We start from the raw sequence: 14713 nt of genomic DNA on the forward strand, positions 1-14713 counted from the left end.
GCGTTTAGTTTTGAACTATATCATTTCAGTCTCTTTTGGCTCCTAGAATCTCATTTGATACATCTGCTGAGACTATTATGGGCTTTCCTTTGTATGGAAGGTCCTTTTTGATCTTGCTGTTTTAAGTATTCTATCTTTGGATTGTATCATTTTGAATACAATGTGTCGTGGGGTTTTCCTAATTGGGTCTATTTTCACTGGGACTCCTTTGAGCCTATTGAATCTCAGTGCTTGTATTCCTCCACCCTGGTAAATTATTACAGATGATTTGTTTAACTTTCTTTTTTAAAATTTTATTTTTATAACGTTATTCACAGTAATTGATTACATTTAATATCCAAACACCCCCATTACACCATTCCACCACTATATTTGAGTGTTTCCATCCTGAACCCCAAACCTTGCCCCCAAAGCAGAAGCAAAGTAATTTACTTTGTATTGCTTGTTATGAATAATCCACTAAAAATGATCCCAAAAAGTTTTCTTAGAGGAAAGTGTGTGAAGATTGTTATATTTCACCAAAGAGCCATTAAGCTCTTCTATAAGAGATTAGTAACATGTTGTTAAAGGTTGAGCCTTGTGAGCTTATATGTGAGTGTGTGTGTGTTGTGTGTGTGTGTGTATCTATATCTCTCCATATACTTGCCCCTAAGATTTGTTGCCTTCTATTTTAAAATCCACCAAATGTGGTGTGCTAGTCTTGGTATATCATGATTACGATCATCCTGTTGTGAGACCCATGATTGTTACTGGTATTTGGCATATTGGGTATGCCACGGGGAGTTTGCTAGACTCTGCCATGTGGACAGGCTGCACTCGGTAGCCTGCCAGGTTGTCGAAAGCAGGAATGAGATAATAAGGTGTTGCGAGTCCGGGAGCTGGGTTTTATAGTCTCTGGGTCTTGGCCGTTGATGGGATTACACGGCGCCAGGGGGCCAGATGGTGGGTGTGACTCCTGCCTACTGGAATTCGGAGGATCTGGGTGGAGGATGCTCAGTCCCGATCCGAGCAGGCTTGGAGATCTCAGCCCTGGGACCCGCATGCCTTTGTTCCTCTGCCGGTACCTTCATGCGTGTGGAGAGTGGTCTCAGCATGGTTGTAGCTGGTTCTAGAGGTCTTCGGCTGCTGGGGCTCTGGTCGGGGTGGGGAGGGAAACTCAACCCGCCCCCCTCCAAGAGTCCCTGGCGAGGACAGCCAGGCGTGGATAGCAGATATAATTAAAATTAGTTTCTTGTTAGAAAGCCGCATGCACAGTTTGCGGGGATGTGAAATATGTCTCACCTGAGTCCTGGGGATGCTCCTTTTCCATCGAGGCTTTGTTGCCATGGCTCCAGAAGACTGCTTCAAGTGTTCAAATTCCAGCTTTCACCCTTCTGGAAAAACCAAGCCCAAACTCCTGCCTCCTGATAAGAGAGTTTGTTAGGGCAACAATCCTGCTGGCAGGTGCTCTGAATCAATTTACTTACACTTGACCTCAAGTGATTTTGCAGTTATAACCTCTGTCGGTTGATTTCTAAGAAACCAAGGACTTAGTCCATAAATTCGGCTGCTGTGGAACTAAAAATAGTAGGTTTCTCCCTTCATATTTTGGAGCATATGGCATTGCAATGGCCCCATCCTCTCCACCTCAAGATGGATTGATTATGGAGGGAGCGTGTGTTCCGTCAAAGAAAGCACCATGTTGTCTTGACTCAGCAATTCTCAGCTGCAAACAATGTCTTACCTACCAATGCCAGTTTGCAGATGAAAAGGAGAAAGTGTTAGTGTGATACATTTTCAGACTCTCTTAGTGTTTCCCCGGCAAACCTACTCCTGGAAAATATTAGATTCCAGAGTCCAGGAGATGGTGCAAAGTTCTGGATCACATATTCACATGCAGGAGCCTCAGTTTGATCCCTGGTACCAAATGGTCCACCAAGCACCCCCAGGAGTGCTCCTCACGTACAAAAATGGCCAAAATATGAGGTTCAGAATCAGCATCTCTCAGCTTGTCCTTGCTTTTTCTTGACACTCCTTGGTATATCAGTGGTATAAAATATGAGATGTTGTGTGGCCACAAATGCAACCGCGTGGTCCAGGAATAGATTCACTCATGGACAAGGCTTGTCCGAGCATGTGGAGATCCCACATGCTCGGACAAGCCTTGTCCGTGAGCATGGTGGTGATTAAGTTCTGGAGGTTTTCAGCTGCTGGCTCCATTGGGGTAGAACCGGGAACTCATTAGCCCCCTTCTTGGTTGCCCTGAGAGAAACAGCCTGGCGCGGGGTCTGGAGGCGTCTCTGACATATCATTCTCTGCTCTCTCCCAAGAGATTCATTGTTGAGTCTTTAACTATTGTTTCTTCATCACATCTGCCTTCCTGTTTCTTAGGGACTCCGATGATTCTTATATTGTTCCTCTTGAACTCATCCCATAATTCTCTGGTATGCTGTTCATTTCAGACTATTTTCTACCTCCTGCAATTTCATAGTGGTTTCCTTCTCATCATGGAGTTCCTTGATCTCTTGCTCAGCTCTTATTTTGCCATGTAGAACTTCTGTTGAGGTTTTTATGTCACTTACCCTGCTGTTGATTTCTGATTGTAGTAGTTTTTGCATTTTGACTCATACTTTCTTGTGCTTTGTTACTCCTGTACCCTAGTTTCATGGATTTATTTAAAACCCCCTCATTACGGTGTCGCTAACGTCATTGTTGGAGGATTTGCTGAGCTGGTTGGTGGTGTTTGTGTCTCTGGTGGGTTTTGCTCCTTGAACTTGTGGGCTTCTTCATGTTTTCCATGTTGGTTTTTTAACCTATGCTGGCCGGGAGTTTTTATAATTAATGTTGGGAAATAGTGTTCCCCAACGGTGCCCAGACATATTGCACACTGGGTTCAGGCAGATGAAGGGCGAAGGATGATGGGCACGTGGAAAAACACCCACCCTCCTGGGAGCAGCTGGTCACTTTACTACCAAATACACACATTTTATAGAGGGTCTCGGCTTACAGGAAGGTCCAGTCACATAAAGTTTAGCACTAATGGCCTATCGCCTTTGCTACCCTGTTTTGCCCCGGTCCAGTCCCTATCAAGGCTAGATGCCGCAGTTAGGATGACTTGCTAATCATACATGACAGTTTCTGCAACTTTGGGCTCATGTGACTAGGAGGTCAGTGAAGATCAAGGCTGGGCAAGTGGTGCTGACAGCCTGTTCTTGCCAACTTTGCCCAGACATTCCTTCTGCAGGGCCTCACTTTAGGACCACTTTGCAAGGTTGGGTCTTATCTGCTCCAGTGCCCGTCGCTGTGCTCCACAGTTAAACCACGTGGAAGACACCAGAGGATTAGGCTGGAGTTGCTCGCTCTTTTCTACCCATCCTCACTGGATGTCAAGGAAGCATAACTGAACTGTGTGCCTTTGTTGAGTAGATCTGTCGTGCAGGAGCTTCTTGTATAGTTCAGCTTGTGTGAACTTTTCTGTCTTACTTTTGCTATTTTTTTTTTTGTTTTTGGCTCGCACCCAATGATACTCGGGGCTTACTGGGTCTGTGCTCCTGGATCACCTGTGGTGGGGTGAGGGGACCGTATGTGGTCCTAAAGATTGAATCTGGGTCACCTACGTGAAAGGCAAGCGCCTCTCCCGCTGTACTCTCTCCAGCCCTGCCTTATGTTTTTAAATTTGAATGTATTTTATAGATGGTTCCATATCGAGATTCAAAGTTAACCCATCTGTTCAAGAACTACTTTGATGGGGAAGGACAAGTACGCATGATTGTGTGTGTGAACCCAAAAGCTGAAGATTATGAAGAGAGCCTGGTAACTTTAATTTGGTTATCCTAATTATGGTTTATCAGTATTTTTATAGAATGCACAAATAACTTAAATGTGAAAGTAACATTTTGAATATTTAGAAAAGTTGAAGCAGAAACAGAAGTGAACCAATGATAAATTGTTTATTTCATTTGATAATTTCTGAAGGACTTTAAGATGTGTGTGTGTATGTGTATGTTTAATTATTACCCAAAAGATACCAAATAACGTTGCATTTGTTCTGTATCTTAGCAAGTCATGAGATTTGCAGAAGTGACTCAAGAAGTTGAAGTCACAAGACCAGTAGACAAAGCTATATGCGGTTTAACACCTGGAAGACGGTACAGACACCAGGTTCGGGCTGGTCCGATTGGAGACGGTATGATTTGAAAGCATCATTTGATTTCAATTAATTAACATGCTTTTCTCTTTTTTGGGGAGGTAGGGGGGTGTATTGGGGGGGCACACCCAGCAGTACTCAGGGCTTACCTTCGGCTCTGTATGCAGGGATCATTCTTGACAGTGCCCAGGGGACTCTGTGTGGTGCCAGGGATGGAACCAGGGCCGGCTGCATGCAAGGCAAGTGCCTTAACCATTGTACTATCTCTCAGGCCCCACAGTTTGTATCTCTTATTCATCTTGGTTTTGGATCACACAGGCTATTGGCTCAGTATTGGGGGTCACTCCCAGCAGTGCACAGGGCCACATAGTGCCAGGGATTGAACCTGGGCCTCCTGCATGCAAGCGATGTGCTCCAGCCCACTAAGCTACCTCTTCTTCCCCTGTCCTTTTTAATAGGGGCCACTGGAGGTGGGGGCTCTCGGGGCTCCCGGCTCCTTGTCAGGGGCCAGCAGGGCCATGACCAACAGTGCTTGTGGGAGCAGATGCTGCCAGGGACTCACCCAGCATCTTCCCCTAAGCTCTCTAGCACTTAGCCTCTCCCCTCTACCACTCTGTTTTCTTTTCATCTATTTCATGTAAAGGAATTACATCCTTTCCCCTTAAGAAATAAGTCTTAAGGATGGGGGAAATGCTGAAGCCTCGGGTTGAGACGCAACACTCCATGGTCCTGAACACACACCAGTGGGCAAGACCTCAGACAGACAGAAGAACCAAGTGCCAAGAAAAACACCTGAGCCAAAACATGAATGTTATTTGTTTCATTTAAATCCCTCTCCCCACCTTCTCCTGTTTATTTGGGTATTTCTTATTTTTTTGTGTGTTTTTTTTTTGGGGGGTCTCCCCTATCTGCACTAAGGGACCATCCCTGGCTCTGTGCTCAGGACTCATCCCTGGCTGCGCTTCGGGGCACTCACAAAGCCAGAGCCTTCCCTCTAGTCCCTGGCCCCGTGGTTATGATTACTGCCATAGTTGCTGCAGTCTCTGGGAGCAGTGTACCACTAGTTGGGGTGCACTTGAAATTCATCATTTTGGAGTTGGAGATCACAGATTCATGGAGGGCAGAGCAGGGGATCAGACCTCTTAGCTTGTATCTCCTGGTACTTCAGCACTGAGCCACATCTCTAGGTCTCTATTATATTTATTTTATTTGGGCCTGGGGTGGAATTTGGAAACTGGCAGTGCTTTTCTCTTTGTACTAAGGGATCACTCCAGGAAGGGTCGGGGGATCATTTGGGATGCCAGGGGTCTAACTGACTCTGACCACATGTTAGGCAAGTGCTTTAACCCTTGTACTAGCTCGCCAGCCATTAAGTCAGCTAGAGAAGGTACATAATTAATTGAACTGGGGCCTTAATCTCTGTGTTGAACTTGTTCAAGTAAGTTCTCCTGCATAACTCCGTCCACCCTTCCCCTGCCCAGGAGTCCTGGCAGGGCTTGGGGAGGCCATATGGAGTGCTGGGAATCAAAGCTGAGTTGGAGACATACAAGGCAAGAGTTCTACCCACTGTACCATTGCTCCATCCCTCCTGTCTAACGTTTTTTGGGGGTAATTTTTTGTAACATTACAGAACTGCTGGTTACAGATGTGGTTCTACAGAGTTTTCCACCATTACCTTCCTGTGAGATTTTGGATATCAATGATGAGCAGACTCTTCCCAAACTGATTGAAGCATTAGAGAAACGACACCAACTACGGCAAATGATGGTCGATGAGTTTAACAAACAAGGTAAGGGCATTGTAAAACAACAGTGTTGATTTCAAGTTCTGACTGTCTTTATTTGGTGATAGGGGCCCACACCTGGTGCTAGGAGGTACTCCTAGTTCAGTGGGGGGTTGCTCCTGGTGGTGCTGGGGTACCATGAGACGCCAGGGACTGAACCGTGGCCTTCTGCATCTGAAGCAAGTGCTCAGCCCACAGCGTTATCCTGGTCTAATGAAAGCTTTTTATTTATCTGCTTATTTTGAATTTGGTAACCACACCTGGTGGTTCTCAGGGCTTATTACTGATTCTGCTCAGGGACCCTTGCTGGCAGTGATCCTGAGCCATAGAGTGCCATGTGCAAGGGTTGCCCTGGGGTTGGCCATGTGCAAGGCAAGCGCCTTTCCTCCTTTGTTGCCTTTCTGACACAATGAGATGTTTTTGTAGGCAGAAAAAGTGGCGAGATAAGGTACTGAGGAATTATTTCAGGCTTGAGTAAGTGACCTATGGGAAATGTGGGAATGGATAAAGATCTTGTGACCGATTATCCCGTTTTCCTTTGGAGAATGGGAAAGATTACATCATGGGTGCTGACTAGAAAATTCCATACTGGCAAGTTAGGACTGCGTTCCGGGGGAGGGAGGGTTGTTTTCTTTGTTGGCGGGGGAGAGGCATAACCAGTGGTGCTCAGGAGTTATTCCTAGCTCTGTGCTCAGGGAACACTCCTCGTAGAGCTGGAACTAGGGGACCTACGGTGTAACCAGTGAGCAGACCTAGGTCGGCTGTGTGCAAGGTAGGTGCCCTACCCACTGTACCATTTCCCCGGCCCTTGTTTCCTGATTATATAGCCTTTCAGAGAGTTTATGTAGTATTGGTTAACAAGGTTTATTTCATTAGTTATTCTACAGTTTAGAATAAACTTGGCCTGTATGCTTTTGTTTCAGCAACACATTTTAAAACTCTGTTGCAAGAATTTGACAGTACTATTTTAAATAAAGAAAACTACATCCAAGGAAAACTAAATGAAAAAGAAAAGGTGATCGCAGGACAGAAATTGGAAATCGAACAACTGGAGAAGAAAAACAGAACTTTAGAATATAAGGTTAGTTTTGGGTGCTGTTATAATTAATGGCCATTTAGATTGCATCTCTGACTTGGCTGTTTTGCTACCTGGGCTGTAACCACTGCTTTCTGAGAGTCAATGATTTGGTTTGTAATGTTTATATTCTACTTCACATTCCCCACCCTCCCCTCCCCCGACCCCCCCCCCCCCCCCCAGAAAAAAGGAAATGTGAGTGAAATGCTTGGGGGGTTAATTTTTTGAGATAGACTTCAGCAATTTAAGAGTAGGTTCTCTGGTCCTAACAAGGGAGCTCCCAGAAGACTTTTTCAGCGTTTAGCTTTGGTTACAATGTGCTTTTTGACTATAACTTGCAATATGTTTGTTCTCTTATTTACAGAGGATTATTTAGGGGGCATATACTCATTCTGGAGAGAAACTAGTCTCCATTAGCACATTGGTCTATATTCTGATTTTGGTTTTGGCCTCACCTGGCAATACTTAGGGCTTACTCCAGGCTCTGTTCTCTGGGGACCATATCGGGCGGTGGGAGCAAACTTCGTTTCACTGCATGCAAGGCGAGTGCCTCACCCCTTTACTGTATCTCTGACCCAGCAGCCTATGCTGCAGATAGCTTAAATAATAGTTTTAGGCATTAAACTTAGGGAAAAGATAGTTTTCAAAAGAAGTCAATTATGACTTTTAACTACAGGATATTTTACATAGCCAATATTGAATATGTCTACCTTTCCAGATTGAAATTCTAGAGAAAACAACTACTATATATGAAGAAGATAAACGCAATCTACAACAGGAACTTGAAACACAGAACCAAAAACTTCAGCGGCAGTTTTCTGATAAGAAGAGGTTGGAGGCCAGGTTGCAGGGCATGGTGACAGAAACGACGATGAAGTGGGAGAAGGAATGCGTGAGTGTCATTTCTGCAGTGCTGATCTGAGAGCAGGAGTGCTCCAGATTGTCAGGTTTTGAAAGCCTGTCCTTGTTGAATAAGGCTTTGTCTGGTAGCAGTGGTGGCCGCCATTCATTAGGAAACGACCTTTCCAGTCCATGACATGAGTTAGCATTTCTGACACATAAATAGCACAGGAAGAATTGGAACACTGTCTTCCTTAGGAAATCAGATGTTTAGGTAACCCAGTGTGCTTGTTTGTGATCACTGAATTAGGTTGTGTATTGCCCTTCATAACTTCTAGGAACGTCGGGTGGCAGCCAAACAGCTGGAGATGCAAAATAAACTCTGGGTCAAAGACGAAAAACTGAAACAACTGAAGGCTATAGTCACTGAGCCTAAAGCTGAGAAACCAGAGAGACCCTCTCGGGAGCGGGACCGAGAAAGAGTCACTCAGAGATCTGTTTCTCCTTCTCCAGTTCCTGTAAGTGTGCTTACAGTTAATGGGTACTAGGGAAAATGTCTTCCAATTAAGTCACTGTTTTTATGAGAAACAATTTTTAATGTATGTATTTCTCACATTTATACATGTTTTAAAATTTAGTTTAAGCACAAGTTGAGTAAAAGTTTATTCCAAATTTTTATTAGTACAAATTCTTAGTGCAGCATTATTAGTACATTAAATAGTCTTTGTGTGCAAAGCTTTATAGAAAAGTAACTGTTTCAGTGTTCAGTCTTGCTCATTCATTTCTTTTCGATTTTTTTAGCTTTCTAGTAACTATATTGCTCAGATTCCGAACGGCCAGCAACTCATGAGCCAGCCACAGCCACATAGGCGCTCTAACTCTTGCAGCAGCATTTCTGTAGCTTCCTGTATTTCCGAATGGGAGCAGAAAATTCCTTCCTACAACACGCCTGTCCATGTCACATCCATTGCGAGGCGTAGGCAGCAGGAGCCAGGACAAAGTAAAACTTGTATGGTGTCAGACAGAAGGCGAGGGATGTACTGGACTGAAGGCAGGGAGGTGGTTCCCACAATCAGGAATGAGCTAGAAATAGAAGAGGATCATCCCTGCAGGGTTAGTGCCAGTGTTATTTCTAAATGTTGTAGCAGTAGATTTTAATCTTGCTTCTGTGTTCTGTGTTTCAGAAAGTCCAATGGTAATATGGGCGAGCACCATTGTAAACAAGGTCTAATTTTCTCTATTAAAAGATCCAACTACCTGAAACTGAGGCCTAGCTCTTCCTCTGAGGAAACAAAATAAAAAAAAAAAGCAACAAAATAAGGGTTGGCAGCAGGAATGATGCCGCGCGTTTAGTGAATTCGTGTATTCACTGGGCACACAGATTAATCAGTGCCTTTCAGCTTCTTCAGCTGATAAGCATCGTCAAAACCCGGGGATGTGAATATGTGAATGCCTTCATGCACATTTCCCATTTTCCCTTTTCAGTTTCCTTCCCCAAATTGGATTACTTTCTTCTGCTTTTGAGCATTTGTTTTTTAGAGTTACCGTCCCAGATTTTTCTTTTGAAAAACTTGAAACCCAAAGGAAAACCAAAAGAATGATATCCTATCTTTTCCCCTTGCCTAGATTTACCTGTTTTACTTTATGCAGATATTGCGAACTTTCCCCCTTGAACTTTTGAAAATAAGTAAAAGACTTCATAATATTTTGTCCCTGAAAATGCCATTGTCCTATATAACCAGTCTGTGGTCCAAAAACAATTACATCTGGTATTGAATCAGTAAAATATATATATATATATTACTTTGTCCACTTACTGTCTCATTGTCTCAATTTTTTAATCCATGATTCTTTTAATATGGTTCTTATGTATTTTTTGTTTTTGTTTTGGGGCCATACCCAGCTATGTTCAGAGTCAGAAGTAGCTTCTGGCTCTGTACAGGATTACTCCTGGTCGGTCTCAGGAGATTTTATGGGGTGCCAGGGATCAAACCCAGGTCAACTGTGCGTAAGGCAAGCGCCTTACCTGCTGTATTATCTCTCAGGCCCCTTTAATTTCTTTTTAAAATAAAGTATGCCTCCTCTTAACTCTATTAGGGGGCTTCCCAAGCTATTCTCATGGGGGGCTTGGGGACCTTTCCTGGTGAGACTTGGCTAACTGTGCCAGGAAGTTTGATTCTCAGGCCTGATACTACTGGGGAACCACTGGGGCCACCACAATCAGGGATGCCCAAAGGACCACGGCAGGACCTGTGCCTCTCATTGATCTGTCTCCCTGATGCCAGCAGTCCCCTTATAAAAAAGGTTTTTATTTCCTTTATGCCATTGACTTTTATTTTTTTCCAAGAATCAGACAGGAGCTAGAGAGATAGTATGGGGGTAAGGCACTTGCCTTACAGCCAAACGCAGTTCAATCCCTGACACCAAAAATGTTTCCTTGAGCATTGCCAGGAATCACTCACAGGCAGAGTCAGGAATAGCCCCTGAACCCTTGGACGTGCCCCTTAACCCAAAAACCATTTGTTTGGTGACTCCTAAAGGTTTTCTTATCTAGCAGATTGCTTTTCAAGACCTTTAACGCAGTTTACTTGGGCTCTGCCTCATTCAATGATATGTAAACAAATTCATGTGCTCTTAGTATTATTTATATTCTTTTTAAGAATTAAAATGTTTGAATCTTCATCAATAGACCAAATTAATATTGTAAATTTAAACTTAACATAGATCAACTAAAATTAATCTTATACTTACTTGCTTTAGATTTTTGGTTGTATAATTTCTAAGTCTCTTAAATTATTTACTTTGAAAATAATGAATGAAATATATTTAGGGGACTAAATATGGTCTTTCTGATCAGCTCTAATAAATCCACTTTATTTCATGAAAGTTATAGATGAATGTTCTTTAAGGCCCTGTATATGCCTGTCCGGCATGAATATAATATTTTATTTGACTCTGAGAGATTAAGAGGATTTACTAGAGATCTTTCACTTTTCACTTGAAATCACAATCTCTTTAGAAGTGCAGCAGTGAAGTTTAGGCTAGTTATCTATGCTTCTATGATTTTCAGTCAAAAATTCTGCCAAGTGGATTAAATTTGTTCTTCAATGAGAAATTTTTAATACCATTTATCCTATAAATGATGATAGAGTATAAGGACTCATCTCTCTGAAGCCTGTTTCAGAATGCAATAATTAATATGTTCTACAAAACTGTCACCTTCGTTACATGGTGTGTCCCTAGCTTAGTCCAGCATCCATCAAGTCATATTAAGAAGGGGAAGTTTCTTGGAGGCTGTGAGTCAGGAGACTTAGTGGCAAACTCTGTTGCCCATAGTCTGTGGTATCATGACTTGAGTTCTCGCTAGAGCTTCATTTGTTCCTTACAGAAGGAGAATGTGCCCATTTTCCAGACATTTTGAAACTGGGGCTTTGTTTTTGATCAGCTTTAACCAGCCCGAATTGGACTATTTTATTTGCTTTGAGTTTTACAAGAAGATATTTGCACAGTTGCAAAGATAATTCATTGCTTTGAACTAACACTTCTATTTCATGTAAATGATATTTTTAGCCTATATCTGAAAAAGAAAAAAATGCTTTTTCGAATTTCAGTGACATTTGATTAGAGGCAATTAGTTTTTTGTGTATGGCCACTATAGTCTTTATTTGGTTCTTGGAGACCTTATTAAGAAATAGTCGGAAGGAAGGCCAGGGAGATGGTACAGGGGTGAGGCACTTCCCCTGCTCGTGACTGTCCTTGCTTAGATTGCTGGAACCTCGTATGGTCCCTCCATGCACCACCAAAAGTGACCCGAGAGCACAGAGCCAGGTCTAAACCCTAAGTTCCATGTTGACTAAAACCAAACAAAAAATAAAAGAAACTACTGTTTGGAGACTGGGGGAGTGACACGCATACACACACACACACACACACCCACACACCCACACACACACCCCCCACACACACACCCCCCACACACCACAGGGGAGTGACACACAGTGACACACACCCCACTCACCACAGGGGAGTGACACACACACACACTCTCCACACACAGTGACACACACACACACACACCCCACACACACCCCACACACCACAGGGGAGTCACACACACACAAACACACACACACACTCTCCACACACAGCTCACACACAGCCCACACACAGCCCACACCACGGGGGAGTGACACACACACACACACAGCCCACACACAGCCCACAGCCCACACACACCACATACCACGGTGAGTGACACACACAGTTATGTTTGAACTTTCCATTAAGTTTTTAAGATTTAAAAAGCTTCACCTGTAGTTCTCAGACAACTGGGCCTGCAGTTGAATGTGAGAGCTCTGTACTGTAGAGGCAGTACAGGAATATTTAAATCACATAATGAACATGTTTAGCTTTTGAAAAGCTTTATGCATTTGTTTTGCTATTGCCACCCACTTAAACAAGCCACATGGCAGACGCTTTGGGAGCCCTGTGGTGCTTGGGCCCAAACTGGGTTTGTCCAAGTGCCTAGACCCCCCCCACCCCCCACCCCCCATCCGCCTACCATACTCCCCCAGAACCCTTTTTTTCTTGGTTTTTTTTTGGTCATCATATAGGGAATGTTTTATTTAGAGTCATGCTCTTAGAGGCTTATTTGAAACTTTAATTGATCTTATCAACCTTTTTTACATAATGTGGAACTAATATAGTATAGTACATAATATAGTACAAATACTAGTTTTTGTTGAGAATGCAAAGTGAATTATTTGTCCTTAAAGTTTCCCCCGAAAGCAGGGGTGTCTGCTAACTTCCCAGAACTTTTCCCCTTTTTTTTGGTTGGAATGGAAGCACTCTGGTAGAATATATACAAGCTTGTATGTTTGTTGGTTTATTTAAAATACAAGAGTTTTAAGATAGGAAACTTTGTGTTGAAAAGGAATATTTAAATCACAATTAACATGTTTAGCGTTTGAAAAAGCTTTGTACATTTGTTTTGCTATGCCACCCATTAAAGTATCCACACCTGCTGCACTTCTAATAATACCCGTAAATTAATTCTGGGTTATGCTTGTTTCTTGATTTCCTCTTTCAACCTGATCAGACTGCACCACCAATCCGTCACCGACACAGACGATCACGCTCTGCGGGAGACAGATGGGTAGATCATAAGCCTGCCTCTAACGTGCAAACTGAGACAGTCATGCAGCCACATGTCCCTCACGCCATCACAGTCTCTGTTGCAAACGAAAAGGCACTAGCTAAGTGTGAGAAGTACATGCTGACCCACCAGGAACTAGCCTCCGATGGGGAGATTGAGACTAAACTGATAAAGGTAAAAGCAAGCATGCCCAGGAGAAGCACATGTACGGAAAGTCATGTTTCTCCTCCTTGCGTGACACACAGCACTGTCGACATAGAGGAGAATTCTGTTTGCCCTAGCGTTGCTTGGAAAAATCCAGTTGCTGCTTATAAATCCAAATGGGAACTAAATCCACTTTCTGCGGAAAGAAGCTTCAATTGGCAGGTTAATCAGCAGAACTCCAGATCTAGTGCCTATTTGAAATATAGATTTTGTTTTACGCCCTACTGTCAGTTCAGGATTTTTAAAAAAGAAACAAAAGGGGCTGGAGCAATAGCACAGCGGGTAGGGCGTTTGCCTTGCACGCGGCCAACCCGGATTCGATTCCCAGCATCCCATATAGTCCCCCAAGTACCAGGAGTGATTCCTGAGTGCAGAGCCAGGAGGAACCCCTGAGCATTGGCTGGGTGTGACCCAAAAAGCAAAAAATAAAAACCTGATCTATCAGAATTTACGTAGTATCGGGCCAGAGTAATAGTACAGTGGGTAGGGCGTTTGCCTTGCACACAGCTGACCTGGGTTCGATCCCCAGCATCCCATATGGTCCCCCAGCACTGGCAGGAGTAAATTCCTGAGCGCAGAGCCAGGAATAGCCCCTGAGCATCGCTGGGTGTGACCCAAACAGCTGGAAAAACAAAAAAAAAACTACTAATTATTGAACTACCCAAAGTCCTTTTCCTTCTTGCCTGTACAAAAATTTTCCAGTGATCATAGATAATGAATAATCATGAATGTAAAAGAAAAAACTGGAAGTGGAACAAAAATTTATCTCTTTAAATTTAATTTAGAGGATGGATCTTATTATAATTACAGTTAAAACAGTATTAATATAGGGAGGGTGGTATGAAAATGTCTTACAGCATTTCAAGATTTCTAGCAGATCTTTGATCCTTAGCATTGTTAAAGTTCTTACGTTATGAGTTACACAAAAGGTTTTCCCCTCGCACCCTCGCAGTAATGAATATTATAGAATATATTTCTTTTGATTTTTTTTTTTTTGAGATATGTATTCAAATTTCTTAAGTGTCTTTTCCTAGCACCATCTGGTTTTGCGGATGGGAGTTTCTATAAAAAATTTGAGCCTTAAGTTCAAGTTGGAATATATTTGTATTTATTATTTGGATGTATTCAAGGATAACGGTATGGTGGCTTTTCTCTTGGCTTTAGGGTGATGTTTATAAAACAAGGGGTGGCGGACAGTCTGTTCAGTTTACGGATATTGAGACATTAAAACAAGAATCACCAACTGGGTAAGTAATCAAATCTCTCTTCCTTAGCTTCTCATTTTTGAGGGGCAAAATAGCCTATAAAATACATCACTGACTCTCCAATGGAGTGTGGGGGGTATTTTTTAGTTTCTAATAATTTTCCTGTTCTTAGATTCAAAAGTAACTGTTGTGTTGTTTTTCCCCATTTTTCTAGTCGGAAACGAAGATCTTCCGCAGTAGTGCCTGCCCAGCCAGAGGGTACTGAGTCTGAATGGACCGATGTAGAAACAAGGGTAGGGATGAAAATTAAACACCTGTCTGCTTG

General features: G+C 43.0%; 1 protein-coding gene across 1 annotated transcript in view; it reads left to right on the forward strand.

Moving 5' to 3' along the window:
* KIF23 (kinesin family member 23) overlaps positions 1-14713 on the forward strand; it is a 34097-nt gene that overhangs the window by 15904 nt on the left and 3480 nt on the right. The window contains 9 exon segments of the mRNA XM_056134960.1: positions 3673-3792; positions 4039-4165; positions 5757-5915; positions 6833-6990; positions 7703-7876; positions 8163-8342; positions 8626-8937; positions 14348-14430; positions 14603-14681. Coding sequence (XP_055990935.1) covers positions 3673-3792; positions 4039-4165; positions 5757-5915; positions 6833-6990; positions 7703-7876; positions 8163-8342; positions 8626-8937; positions 14348-14430; positions 14603-14681 — 1392 coding nt within the window.

The sequence above is a fragment of the Sorex fumeus genome, unplaced genomic scaffold (genome assembly GCF_029834395.1).
Source record: "Sorex fumeus unplaced genomic scaffold, SorFum_2.1 ptg000109l, whole genome shotgun sequence".
In the NCBI taxonomy this organism is placed as follows: domain Eukaryota; kingdom Metazoa; phylum Chordata; class Mammalia; order Eulipotyphla; family Soricidae; genus Sorex; species Sorex fumeus.